This window comes from Balaenoptera acutorostrata, chromosome 5 (assembly GCF_949987535.1).
Source record: "Balaenoptera acutorostrata chromosome 5, mBalAcu1.1, whole genome shotgun sequence".
Taxonomy (NCBI): Eukaryota; Metazoa; Chordata; class Mammalia; order Artiodactyla; family Balaenopteridae; genus Balaenoptera; species Balaenoptera acutorostrata.
In genome coordinates, this window is record NC_080068.1 from 478,411 (window position 1) to 493,159 (window position 14,749).

The 14,749-nt window shown below is 46.2% G+C and overlaps 1 protein-coding gene across 3 annotated transcripts in view; it reads left to right on the top strand.

The window, feature by feature from the left end:
* Window positions 1–14,749, top strand: part of GUCY1A1 (guanylate cyclase 1 soluble subunit alpha 1) — a 62,065-nt gene that overhangs the window by 24,077 nt on the left and 23,239 nt on the right. For 2 of the 3 annotated variants that reach the window (XM_057547429.1, XM_057547428.1), the window contains exons 2-3: window positions 6,480–6,891; window positions 14,162–14,223. In XM_057547429.1, coding sequence (XP_057403412.1) covers window positions 6,586–6,891; window positions 14,162–14,223 — 368 coding nt within the window. In that variant the 5' untranslated portion in view covers window positions 6,480–6,585. Of the gene's footprint in view, window positions 1–738; window positions 1,022–6,479; window positions 6,892–14,161; window positions 14,224–14,749 lie in introns of those variants that run through there. The other variant, XM_057547430.1, reaches the window with a different exon arrangement.

The window sequence follows — 14,749 nt, forward strand, 5'->3', positions numbered from 1 at the left end:
CTGGCCAAATCCTGGGACGTGAACTGCGGACCGTTTTGGTGGCCGTCCCTGGACCCTGGTCGCCCCTCCACGGGGCTGGGGTATTGAGAAGGTGAGTCCGGGGGCTCTGGGCTGCCTTTCCTTCATCGCCACGTCCCCCCAGGAGACACAGCCTGTGGGTTCCCTCTCTGAAACGCCGCAGGGGTTGATCCACTTTTTATCCTCAGGGTGTCTCCGTCATCCCACCCAGATCGGCCGCCTGTCCACCTCTGACCCAGCCCTCAGCCTGCATCTCAGATAATCTTTTACAAATACGATCCCGGCCTCACCTCTTAGTCACTGGGCTGCTTGGCCTCGGAAGAGGGCGGTGGCTTGCGCAGCGCGGGTCACGCGCTCGCGTCTGGACCGTTTTGGCCTCCCCGGGGGCTCCCCGGCCGCTCGCCCCCCCCACCGCCCCGGGCCGGGATTGGTTCCGCTCCCGGAGCGTGGCTGGGTCCGCCCTGGCCTCCAAGCGTGCTGTTCTTCTGGGGCTCGCTTCACCTGGCTCGCGGCCACCGTTCAGCTCGCTGTCTCCTCCTGCTGGGACTGGGTTTGGATGCCTCGTGTCCCTCCTGGATCGCGGTGTCCCTGTCCTTGAATAGCGCACATCACACTGGGAACTGTCGTGTCAGGAGGAGTTTTCCTAAAGGAAGCCCTCCTGCGCTGCTGGTGGGGGTGTAAATCGGCGCAGCCACTGTGGAGACCGGTGTGGAGGTGCCTTTAAAGCTAAAAATAGAGTTGCTGTTATGACCCAGCAATCCCACTCCTGGGCATCTCTCCGGAGAAAACCATAAATCGAAAAGACACATGCACCCCAGCGATCGCAGCAGCACTCTTTACGGTAACCAGGTCATGGAAGCAACCTAATTATCCATCGACAGAGGGATGGATAAAGAAGATGTGGTACGAATATGCAATGGAATACTGCTCAGCCATAAAAAAGAATGGAATGATGCCATTTGCAGCAACATGGATGGACCTAGAGATTCTCATACTGAGTGAAGTAAGTCGGAGAAAGACAAATGCCATGTGATATTGCTAATATGTGGAATCGAAAATATGGTACAAATGAACTTATTTACAAAGCAGATACAGACTCACAGACATAGAGAACAGACTTGGATTACCAAAGGAGAAAAGGGGTGGGGGAGGGATAAATTAGGAGTTACAAAAAAAAAAAAAGAAATAGTTTTTCTGCTGGATTGTAAGCTCCATGTGTCTGTGAGGACTTTTGCATGTGGCTCTGCCCTTGCGTCTGGAAGAAGGTCCCACACAGGCCATCCATAAACGCTTGTTGAACAGAATGAAAGTGAACAAATGAAGGAATGAAGCAGGAAGCAATCCAGTGCATCGAAGAATCCATGGGAGTGGAGGTTATGAAAAGCAAAATGCCAGCGGCAGGGGGAAGTCAGGTGTGTGCAGAGCTTTAACTTTCAGGAGCTTATGGTTGAATTTAGCAAGGAGGTTTGGGTGACACGGTGGAAGCAAAGCCAGGGCCTTGTAGGCACAGGAGTAAATCTCGTCTGAGGGGGTGAGTGCAGCCCAGGGGCCGTGACCAGAAGGGGAAGCAGAGGGGACTGTGGAGCTGGGAGCAGGGGCCTTCGCTGGCCCTCCCTCCGCCCAGCACTGCACAGACTTGGAAGTTCTCACCAGCTTTTCTACTACTTTGTCCTGCTGTCCTGGTCTATCGCAGGGGAGAGTTCTATAAATATTGCTTACTGCCAGGTGAAAAGAAACACGTTTTAAAGGCCTGACTTTTGGATTTTTATTTAATAATTTTTCAGCTTTTGAGGAATGAAAACGTTCGATTTTCTGAACATGAAGCTGTCTTCTTGACGTTTATTTATGAAAATGGTTGCTACAGCTTGGGCCAGGGTTGGCACGCTTTATCCTTACCGAGGTAGTTTGTTTTGACGTTCTCTCTTCTTTCAGCTACTCTTCAAAATCTGGACTTTGGAATTTAATCTTAAAACACTTATATTTCTTGAATCACAGGTTTCGGCATGGCTGGGTGCTAAGTCTGGCATATGACCTGCTGTTGGAAAACAGGCTTTCCGTGTGAGAGAGTATGCATAGGGTGCTTTCCTCAGGTTTTTTTTTTTTACATGTGGAAACAAGGGTTTTGTGCTTCATTCTCTGCTGGAGGTTCGTGATGGAGAATCCCATTACCTGCACAGCAAGGCATCCTCATTACTGTTCTAAATTTTTATTGGAGTCGAGTTGCTTTACCATGCTGTGTTAGTTTCAGGTGCACAGCACAGTGAATCTGTTATACACACACATAGAGCCACTCTTTCTGCCTCCTGGTTATTAATATGAGGCCAATACATGGGTCTTTATTCTCACCGTAGCGGAGTTAATCACTTACCAGTAAAGGGAGAGAGCAGTCAGTGGATCTGGAGGCCGTTTAATCATCAACCCTGGGGATGGCAAATACCTCTCTGAGCTTCTGACAATCTCTCTCCCACTGCTTGCCAAGGCCTTGTCACCACATTTATCACTTTGATTCACTTGTTTTTTCCTTCCCCTGTCACTACCATCTCTACACCCAGCTCTGTACTGGATTCAGGGACTGACCCAACCGTTCCTGAAGTTGCTGCTAACGTTACACGTAAAAATCATCATTCGTTCTGTTGAAGAACGTGGTCTGTCTTCCTGGCAAACGCAAGGCAAACGCGGGTTTCCAAGGTAGCAGCACTGGGTGCGTCTGTTCACAGTGTAATCTCATCAGCTGAACAGACCAAGGATGCTAATTAGTTTGTTGATACATATGTGATTTAATGAGACTCAACACTTAACTGATGTTGAAGTATGCACAGCTTGTTTCCTGTCGCTGTTTTTACTTTAATAAAAAAAAAACCATGTTAGGCACGTTGGCTGGAAATTAGAGCATTATGCCGTCTCGGAGAAGAAAGAATTTCCAGGAACGTTGACTGGTCAGTTGTATCCTGCTCTAGTGAGGCTGAAGAGAAGATGAGGGTAAAATATCGGGTTTGGGGACAGCGGTTGAAATCCAATTTAAATGAGAAGATTAAGCGTAATGCAAGAATTTTTATAAACTACATTATGTCAAACTCCTAGGTCCAATACTAAAATTATAATAGGTACCAGAATAACTTATTTTAGGAAGAAATTCCAGACCTGCATCAGCCCCAACATATAATCTTGTATTTTCTGTGGCCTTCTTTTTTTTTTGAGTGCCCTCTTTTCTAGTTATTGTGTTATATGTTTACATAACTGAAACCATGGCATTCAATTAATACGGTTCTTCTTCCTAAAAATTCATATAAAATAATGGTATTGTAATTTTTATGAATGAATATTTATTTAATATTATCTACTATACTCTCCTTTATTATCTTCAAGTTGTACAGAACTGGATCCACAGAGGTTCTCTATTTTAGGAGCGGGATGGGGAGAAGAGGTGAGGAAGTAATCTGACCCTATAGTCAAGGTTATATTTGGATTAAAGTGCTTCAGTTAATTTGCTCAGCTTTTTGCAAACAGCAGTCAGCACACCGTGGCCTGTGGGCCCAGGGCAGCCTGTTTTTATGGGAACACGTCCATGCCCGGCCCTCTGTATCTGCTGCAGCTGCTTTCCCGCCAGCAGTGGCAGAGTGGGGCCCCTGACTACAGAGCTGAAGTGACCTATGGCCCTTTACAGGAAGGTTTGGCCCTGATCTACGGTGTGTGTGAGGACAGGAATTAGTCAACAGTAACAGTGAGGTGGAGATACATCAAAGACTGAGAAACAGACACTCGTAGAATTGACTCTTAAACGAAGCCTGCTTGAGAGCCCTAGATCTGCAGGTTTTTCAGAATCCAAGTAACCGTGCCTGCATCACCAGGTTACCTTTGGGCCACTCAGCAGCCCGTGGACAGAGGCAGCGCCCTCTTCTCTGCCCGCAGGGTAAGGGTTCTGCTCCTGAATGCGGAGGATCCTCCTCTGAACCTTCTGAAGATTAGGAAGTGACGTGTGATCACAGATGTGGGGTTTGACTTTAAGAAACAGAGAGTCACTTACATGGGGAATCTTAAAAAATGATACAAATGAACTTATTTACAAAACAAACAGACTCACAGACATAGAGAACAAACTTATGGTTACCAAGGGGAAAGGCGGGGGGCAGGGATAAATTAGGAGTTTGGGATTAACATACACACACTACTATATAGATAACCAACAAGGATCTACTGTATAGCACAGAGAACTCTACTCAGTATTTTGTAACAACCTATAAGGGGAAATAATCTGAAAAAATAGATACATATGTGTATAACTGAGTCACTTTGCTGAAACTAATGCAACATTGTAAATCAACTATAGTCCAATATAACATAAAAATTTAAAAAAAAAGAAAAAAGAAACAGAGAGTCCCGGCAGCTTCTTCTGGCCACTCAGCATCCATCATCTTCCTCAAACCTGATAACCCAGCGACACCCCAGGGGCTGTCAGATGTGAATTTAGCTTACTTATTTGTCCCAGTTTAGGAAGTGAATTGTCCATTGTTATAAGCTTGTTAGTAACGTATCTGTGACAAATTACAAGCTGATGCTTATATATATTAGGAACATACTAAGAGCACTGAGGGGCACAGAAAAGACAAAAAAGTAATCGGACTCCAGTTCCAAAGCCTGAAACAGAAGATTTTTTTTTTAACATCTTTATTGGAGTATAATTGCTTCACAATGGTGTGCTAGTTTCTGCTCTATACAAAGTGAATCAGCTATACATACACATGACATAAGATTTTATCCCGGATGATTCAAGCACCAGCAGCCAGTGAGCAGGAGAATTATGCTCTTCTTTGCTTTCTAATGTAAACTTGAAAACCGTATCTTTAAGATAAACTAATCCTACTGTATAAACTAAGCCTGATTATTTAGAAGCTAGTCTCACTTGGTAAAATATGAGTTTGGGTTCATTGAAAGGCACTGGCTATGGAGTCAGATGGACCTACATTTGAACCCTAGTTCTGGCGCTTTCTAGCATTTCCAGTGGAATGACCTAAACTTTGAGCCTCTGGCCCATTGGAGCTAATAATACCTACTCCCAATGCTGCTGTGCGGCTTCAGTGTAAAAACAGAGTTCCCAGCCCTGTACCAGGCACTGAGTAGGGGTTAAGTAACCATGGGTTCTTTTTCACTCTTTTTTTGTGCTTTTTGATTTTCCAAGTATGGAAGTAGTTGGTGGACCCAAGTTAATCAAGATCATTGTATTTTTTTGTTTGTTTTTGTTTTTAATAAATTTATTTTCTTTATTTTTATTTTTGGCTGCGTCGGGTCTTCGTTGCTGCTCACGGGCTTTCTCTAGTTGCGACGAGCAGGGGCTACTCTTCGTTGTGGTGCGTGGGCTTCTCATTGTGGTGGCTTCTCTTGTTGCGGAGCACGGGCTCTAGGAGCGCGGGCTTCAGTAGTTGTGGCACTCAGGCTCAGTAGTTGTGGCTCACGGGCTCTAGAGAGCAGGCTCAGTAGTTGTGGCGCACGGGCTTAGTTGCTCCGCGGCACGTGGGATCTTCCTGGACCAGGGCTCGAACACGTGTCCCCTGCATTGGCAGGTGGATTCTCAACCACTGCGCCACCAGGGTAAGCCCAAGATCTTTGTACCGTTGATAAGCTGAATTTACAACCACACGGTTCCACTGAAAAGTAACTAATGAGCCGTGGGTTGTGAATTGTGTGGAGACTCAGTCAGAACATCAACAAAAACAAAAGTAAGAGGGAAAGTCGGCCAGAAGGGCCCTGCGTGTGACTTCAGGGACCCCTAGGAAGAGAGGCTTTCTTGGTTTACCCCCGTGTTGTCTGGATTCGGATCCGGAGACCCTTGCAAATCCAATGGCATGGTCTTAGGAATCAGGAGTTCTTTGAAAAAATATTACATGTTTTTCAGTTTGGTGATATTTTTAAGTTATTTTACTATTTATAGAGACAACTGTCTTCTTTGCCAGTAATCATTTCAATTAATTTTTTTCATGTAATTCTTTTCATGTAAAAGTCAGTGTTTCAGATCTAATCACATATACTTGGGCCTCGTTATATACATTTTTTTCTTCAGGTATGTTTAGGAGACATTAGACATGCTATTCTGATTTTTCAGAAAAGACAGCACAATGAGAATGTAGCAGTACCAGCAGTGATATGACATAGATTGAGACTCAGCCTCTGCCGTAAAACCGTAGTGTTTCACTCTTGTGGAATCGCACAGGACCACATGGGCTATAAAAATGAGAATCAGTAGTCTGTGCTAAAGACATTTTGGAGAAAATTGCATTCTGTTTGAAAAGTATTAAAATACTAAAAGGAAGTACTAGTATACTAGGATGCATGCGTATGAAATAAAGATCTTTACCAGATGTTCATCCATGAATTGACATTTGCAGCAGAATTGTTTCTTTAGTTGAAAATGACATAGCACTGTACGGTCTTTGCTTTTGCACACCTGCCTGTCTCTGTTTCCCTAGGAGTCCAGAGTCGCTCCTCTTTCTGTCCTGACCTTCTGCTGCCCCTGGACGCTCCAGCCACCGGTGTCCCTGGCCCCGTAAGAACAGCCGCCAGGAGGTGGGCACCATGTTTTGCGCGAAGCTGAAGGACCTGCAGATCACGGGGGACTGCCCCTTCTCGCTGCTGGCCCCGGGCCCGGCCCCCAGAGAGCCCGCGGGCGAGGCGGCGGGGGGCGGGCCCGCAGCTGCGCCCGGCCGGCAGGGCGTCTGTCCCCGCGACCCCGGGGAGACGCCGCCCGCAGGCCGGCAGGGCGTGTGTCCCCGCGACCCCGGGGAGAAGCCGCCCGCGGGGCCTCCGCAGAGGAAGAGCAGCCGCAGCCGCGTGTACCTGCACACCTTGGCGGAGAGTATCTGCAAACTCATCTTCCCGGAGGTGAGTGCCCGGCCTTTCGAGATTGTACTGATAATCTGAAAACGGCAAAAGGATGTTTTCCTAAGGAAAATGTGAACACTTGCTTTCTCACTTTCAAGGCTACAGTCGATGTAGACGGTTTCCTGCAAACATGTTTTTTAAAGCAGTCGTTTTCTTAAATTGTGTTTAATTGAACATGTTTAAAATGTTGCATGCCTTTCCAGAGCATCGTGCGCTCTGACAAGCTTCATGACTCTGAGCCGCTGCTTCTCCCTCTGGCCCCGGCATCCGCGCCTGAAAATGGAAACGCTCACGGCCCCTGCTCCCCAGGGCCTGCGCGGGCATCAGGTGGAACAGTCCACAGCTCTCGCCACCCACAGGACCCGTTTTCTACTTACCGATGCCAAGCTATTTTTTATGGATTCGTTCGCTGTATTTTTAGAGCTAAATTCCTTGAAGGATAACTTATTCCCTGCTGGGTTTCCCTAAGAGCGTCACTGTTCCCTGGCAGCTTGCTGAGGTGGGAAGACCGCCTCACCCTGCTGGTTCAGAGTCTGAAGGCCTGCCCGTGACGCCCACCTGCCCTCAGCTCAGACGCGTCTCGATGTAGCTCTGTGGGCTGGCCTGCGCCGCCTGATGCCGTTCTGAGGTGTGGAGCGCAGCCCTTAAGGGAATCCTGGAAAGACCGATGCTGTCAGGTCTCCCTTATATGTGGAACCTTAAGAACAACGACAGCAACCCGTAGAAAGTAGAGACGGGCAGTTAGAAGATGAATGAGTGCTCGGGGGTGGCGTGCAGCGCGATCACTGCACCTGGCACTGCTGGCTGATGTGTAGGAAAGCCGTTAGGCAAATCCTGGGAGCTCTCGGCACAAGGAGACTTTGGTTTTCTTCTTTCTTTCTGTTCTTTTTACTGTAGCTCTATGAGAAGGTGGATGTTAGCTGAACCTATTGTGGTAATAATTTCACACTCTGTGTAAATCAAGCCATCATGCTGTGCCCTGTAAACTTAGACAGTGATGTATGTCAATTATTTCTCAATAAAACGGGGGGAGAAAGGGGGGGAAAAGAACTCTGGGGACAGAGCATAGACCAGGTAAAATGTCTTTGGAATGGATGGGGCATGTGGAGGGTTCCTTGCCCCCTGGGGTCAAAGAGAAGAGCTACTGAAAGGCTTCATGGTGTGTCTTCGTCCCTCTGTCAGTGTTCACGGTTTTATATAAATTTGCATCAACTGGGAGACTGGGGATTGATATGATCAAGCTCCAGCTCTCGTCATCCACGGGTGATTTTTTTTTTTTTTATTTTTTTTTATTTTTGGCTGTGTTGGGTCTTCGTTTCTGTGCGAGGGCTTTCTCCAGTTGCGGCAAGTGGGGGCCACTCTTCATCGCGGTGCGCGGGCCTCTCACTATCGCGGCCCCTCCCGCTGCGGAGCACAGGCTCCAGACGCGCAGGCTCAGTAGTTGTGGCTCACGGGCCCAGCCGCTCCGCGGCATGTGGGATCCTCCCAGACCAGGGCTCGAACCCGTGTCCCCTGCACCGGCAGGCAGACTCTCAACCACTGCGCCACCAGGGAAGCCCCACGGGTGACTTTTAATTGACTCCACACCAGCCCTGTGCCTGTGTGAAGCACTGAGGAACCGCAGACTGGTGACGTTTAGGAGTGGAAGGGGCGTCAGAGATAAACTGGTTTCACTCCCGAGAAGGACTAGAGAGGCTAAGTGACTTGACCAAAGTCACACAGCTTTGGAAGGATAGAGCAATTACTGCTGTCAACAATCTGGACTCGAGTGACAAAGGAGAGACTTGAACTGAAGCTTGAAGGATGGATAAATCAGAATTAGCAGGAAGTTGAGGGGACTTAACGTCAGATATAAAGAAACACAGTAGCACTTTGGTTCGCGGCCTCTGAGATGGAAATATTTCATTATTCTCGCCCTGCTCGTCGCTCGCAGCCGGCTTTGGCTGGGGGGAGGGACGTAGCCCTTCGCAGGCGGGGGGTTGGCATCACAGTCTGGGAAGCGGTTGGTACTCTCATTTCCAGACGGAGGAAAGATGCACAGGGATGGACAGATGGTGAGGACGGACGGCTGGAGACCGTCCATGCTTTCCCTGGGTCTTGTCATTACCATGGTGGCTTCATTATTCTGTTTGATAAATTTTGAGTTCCTACAGTAGAAGTCATGCACATGTTGGAACCTCTTTTAAAAACATTCTGAACACCAAACATATATGTTCCTGTTTTCCTTTTCTTTACTTAGAAGGATCTGTGTTGTTTGATCGTGAGCTCACAGGAATAATCATCAAGGTTTGCTACAATAGAAGTCATGCACATGTTGGAACCTCTTTTAAAAACATTCTGAACACCAAACATATATGTTCCTGTTTTCCTTTTCTTTACTTAGAAGGATCTGTGTTGTTTGTTCGTGAGCTCACAGGAATAATCATCAAGGTTTGACTGCGCTGTCATGTAGCAGGGAAGGCGAGGATGTAGGCCTTCCAAGAGGCAGGAGGTGACCATTGGCATCAAGGACCAGGACTCTTTTCCCACAACTGAGGCCATTTTCATTAAAACAGGGAACGTCCCAGGGCCGTGTAGTAAACAACCTAGATTACTTCATCCCCTGTCCGAACATCTACGTGTCTTTGATTAACTAGGACTTTTCTTTTTAACCGATTCTTTTTAAGTGGACAGATTTAATGCTTAGCCTACTGTTCAATTTCAGTTCTATCAGTAACCCAAAGGAAGAGACTCCAAATAGTATTGATGGCACTCTAGTTCTTGCTTTCGATAATCAGATTTAACTCCCCAATTATGTTTTATGGGGGGACAAGTATATCCTTAGCAGATTTAGAGTGGGAGATGGCTTTCCAGAGTTGTGGAATCGTAAGTTACAGAAGTCTTTTTGCTCATCTAATGCAAACTTTTCATTAGTTTGAAGAAATTGACACATAAAAGGCCACTTGCTTTAAGTAAAAGATAACTGAGGAGAGGGAATTTTCTCTGCACCTCATTCGTAATCTGTTGCTCTTTCTGTTACATTGTTAGCTGATTCTTCTTGAATATTCTCCCCAGTAATCCTATAAGCTCCTCAGGCAGAATGTCTTTAAAGAAATTATGATATGGTATTAGCCACAGTTGTAGCAAATCAGAACCCACTTCCTGAATTGAATCAATTGAGTCAGACATGCTTATATAAAGGATATCATCCCAAATCCAAGACCTTGTGAGATTAAGAGGGTCTGAGGGGACTCCTGAAATCTCTAAATGTGCTGCAAAATATTGGGTTGCAAGAAGCAAAAAGAGAAGCAGTTTTACAGCATCCTTATGCGGGAAATATCCTTGGTCTAGAAAATCCTTAAAAACTGTAGAAAACACTCCATCCCAGCTCCTGCCATACTTAAAACCGTTCAATGACTTTTCATTGCTCTAACATAAAAATAAACTTTCTTAATATAGCCTCCAGGCCAAAAAAAAAAAAAAACTGTAGAAAAGTTAAAACTCAACTGAAATAGCAACATATCCATAAACCAGACCAATGAAATTCCATTCAGAGTGTTCCCAACAATATTGCATCAAACAGCAGTTGTACCTGAAGTATTAATATACGAGTATCCTCTAGGGCTGTCCTGCAGTGATTGATTCCGTGTCATGAGGCCTGAGGTCTCAGGAAAGTTGAGTCCTTCTCGTGGATTTCTTGTGAACTGCGTCATCTCAGGGTCTAGGCTCAGGTTGTATTGTAGAAGCCCTAGCACCAAGGTAGGAAACTATGCACCAGCAGCCTTTACCAATGCATGTTTTGTCTGAAAAGCTTGTTGGTTTTGTTTTGTCTTGTTCTGAATTTATAACAATTTTCCAGAGGTGCAATGCTGGGTGATGAAAGTAGACAGAAAAGCCTGGTAAGCCGCAATATCACCAGCTTATGCTACTACAGCTTGGCTAGGACTTTGGAACTTTCTTCTTTAGAAAAAAAATTCTTTTTTTTTTTTTAATTTTATTGAAGTACAGTTGATTTACAATGTTGTGTTAGTTTCAGGTGACAGCATAGTGATTCAGTCATCCATATGCATGTATCCATTCTTTTTCAGATTCTTTTCCCATATAGGTCATTACGGAGCATTGAGTAGAGTTCCCTGTGCTCTACAGCAGGTCCTAAGTTCTGATTCAACATGGAAAGTCAGGAAGACACCTGCTCCACAAACCCCAGCAATGAGAGAGGGACCATTTCTCCTTTCTTACAATGGCAGCATATATGCTAGGAGGAAAGGACTAGAAAAAGAAGTTCCTGGTGGCAGTGGGAAGGAAATGAAAGACCAGGAAGAATACAGACTGGCAAGGATAAAACCATGTACCTGGTGTTTTAACCAAAAGGTCAGGAGGAGGAGAGAGAAGGGTGGTGTCTCAAGTAGCGCTCGGGGCGAGGAAGGAAAAAGTCTTTGGTGCCAGAATTGGATGGATTCTCTTTTCTCATTGCTCATCCGAAGTTCCTGGTCAGAGCAGCAATTCATATATAAACAAATGTAATCAAATTATTTTAAATTGGAAACAACCTAAATCCATTTTTGAACAAGCGGAAAGAGTAACACCTCTGTACTGGCTTATATCTCCTCACTGATAGAAATGTTATAGACCAAGCCTTCAAGACTGAACAGCTGATGGGGTGCGGGGGTGATGGTCATTCATTCATTCATTCATCCCATCACTGTGTAGCGAGCATCTCCTGTGGCCAGGTACTATCTAGGTGCTGGACATGCAGTAGTGAGCAAAACAGGTATTCCCTGCCCTTTTGGAGTCTCTATTCTCGTGGAGAAGACAGAAAATGAGAAACAAATGTCAGGTAGCAAATGCTTGAAAGACAGGCTCGTGCAGAAACAGTGACCCTCATTACACTGCTGACGCCTCTTCCCGTATGAACAGGTTTTACGGAAAGATGGATGGGGTTGAGCTGAAACTGGCAGTCTCATATACAACTGATAAGAGTGCCACCTGCTACAAACTTTTATGAAATTAATTTGGAAAGAGCTACTGAAAATTAAAAATCCACAGACTTTAAGGATTTCACTGAAAAAACTATAGCTTATGGACATAAAAAACAATATATGAGAGGGAAAAAAAGGCCCTTGAGAAACTGAAGATTCTTGAGCACCCCCGGCTGATCTGCCTCGTTTACTGTCTTGGGTTTAATGTTCCCTTCCTCCTTCCCCGATTCAAGGGCTCTGAGGAACAGGCCCACATTTCTCTTCCTAAACCTGTTCCCCACCTGCCAGGCATCTGGCCCTTGGTCGGAATCTGCCCACTGTTCCAGCCCTTCTTTCCTCCTGAGGCAGATGTGTGCTCTCTCTCCTTACTGGAACCGTCAGAAAAATGGTTCTACGTGGTAAATCTAAGTTCTCCTTTATTTCTTTTCAGCACTTGCATTTTCTTTCAAGAAATTTCACATTTCTTTTCTAAGCTCTATATGCTCTTTAAAAACCAAAAGTTTTGGGGCTTCCCTGGTGGCGCAGTGGTTAAGAATCTATCTGCCAATGCAGGGGACACGGTTCCCAGGGTTCGAGCCCTGGCCTGGGAAGATCCCACATTCCGCGGAGCAACTAAGCCCGTGCACCACAACTACTGAGCCTGCACTCTAGAGCCCGTGAGCCACAACTACTGAGCCCGCGTGTCACAACTACTGAGCCTGCGCTCTAGAGCCCGTGAGCCGCAACTACTGAGCCCACATGTCACAACTACTGAGCCTGCGTGCCTAGAGCCCATGCTCCACAACAAGAGAAGCCACCGCAATGAGAAGCCCTCGCACCTCAACGAAGAGTAGCCCCCGCTCGCCGCAACTAGAGAAAGCCCGCACGCAGCAACGAAGATCCAATGCAGCCCAAAATAAATAAATAAATTTTTAAAAAACACCAAGGGGCTTCCCTGGTGGCGCAGTGGTTGAGAATCTGCCTGCTAATGCAGGGGACACGGGTTCGAGCCCTGGTCTGGGAGGATCCCGCGTGCCGCGGAGCGGCTGGGCCCGTGAGCCACAACTGCTGAGCCTGTGCGTCTGGAGCTCGTGCTCCGCAACAAGAGAGGCCGCGACAGTGAGAGGCCCGCGCACCGCGATGAAGAGTGGTCCCCGCTCGCCACAACTGGAGAAAGCCCTCGCACAGAAATGAAGACCCAACACAGCCAAAAAAATAAATTAATTAATTTAAAATAAATAAATAAATAAATAAATAAATAAATAAAAATAAAAAACACCAAAATTTCTTTTCATAACTCGTTTCATTAAAACAGAAGCTTGGTCTATTTTGCTTAACTTTACTGTCTCACTTGACCAGTGGAAATTCCAAGAGAAATATAAATAGTTCTCAAGGAAAAAGGAATTTCACAACTTGGGATATAGCCAGAGAATTCTCCACTGTCCTCTGGGTAAACTACACACAGAACTGGGGGCTATACACACACATAGATACATATGATTTTTTTACGGGATGCAAAGAAATTACCAGTGCTTTACGTCCACTTATCAACAAGCTGTTAAGAGAGATTAATAGTATTGAAACCAGTGTTTAAAACTATGCAGGCTTATGTACAACTATTTTGCAATCTAGGAAGATTCATGAGATACTCAGAAATCAATAGAAGAGAAGAACACTGCAAGTATTTGGTGAAGATTATTCGTTCAAAGAAAGGAAATGAGTGCAAGTTTGGGGAAATCCGAGATTTGTTTCGATCAGTGATCAACTGACCTTGGTGACAGATTGGATTTAAGGGATAAAAGAAAGGGGAGAGACACGCTCGGGAGTTTTCTAGAGCAGGACACGTAAACCGTACATGAGACAGAGATGTGGGTTTGTGGGGAGGGTGGCGGTCACTGGGGTGGCTGGCGTGGGGCTGTGGAAGGAGTGGGAGTCTCTTGGCTTGAACGCCCCTGAGACTGAAGTCCTGGCCACACACCCAAGGGGTTTCCGGCCCCCGAGGAAGGGGTGCCCGCGATTCCTCCCCAGAGGCTTGACTTCACCAAGCCAGGCCTCCCGTTTGATTCCAGCTCAGTGGCCGTCAGTGAGCCGCCCACGGAGGGCAAAGCCCACATCCAGACACGAGTGAGTCTGAGCGCTTTGCTTCTGCCCAAGAGTGAAAAGCCCATAGAGAATCTATCCCCTTTTCCACAGTGTCAATTCACTACACTTATTAAAGTAACTGCTTCTGCTTCGTCATAAGGAGCTTTCAGCCCCAATTTTCTGTAAAGTATGTTTCTTCAAGAATATGATTGTTTAAGGGAATGTTTAAAACTTTTCCTTTCAATTTTCAGTTTGAGCGGCTGAACCTTGCCCTTCAGAGAACACTGGCAAAACACAAAATAAAGGAAAGCAGGTAAGTTGAATCATTTAGTTGCATGAATCTCCTGTTGCAGTCGCTGACACAGCTACTAATAGCCAACACTGAGTGACGTTTGCGTGTGTTCTGACTCATTTTGGTATGCCGGGAACTGGGCTAAACATTTTAGCTACCACTCATATGAAAGCAAGTGTATTCATTTTTCACATTTTATATATCACTAAGCTCAGGTTCCTGTAAAATATCTGGGCTCGTATAGCTGTTTAGGCAAAGGCAGAACTGAGTTTCAAGCCTGGGTTTTTCAGAGCCCATGATTTTAACCATGTTGCCCTGTGCTGTTGCTTTTAATAAGCTCCCAGAAGGCCTGTTCTTTCCTAGCAAGGGATAGCTTCTGAAATGTTTTACAAAGGTAAGGCATGGGTCAGAGCGGAGTCCTTGCCTGAAGAACACAGCCGAGAGGCTGGGGCCTGCCTGGCCCTCGCCCATAGCCTCGACCACAGGTTAAGCTTTCCGCTCCGGCATCAGGAGGACGGGAAAGGATACAGGAACTGGAGGACGGCCA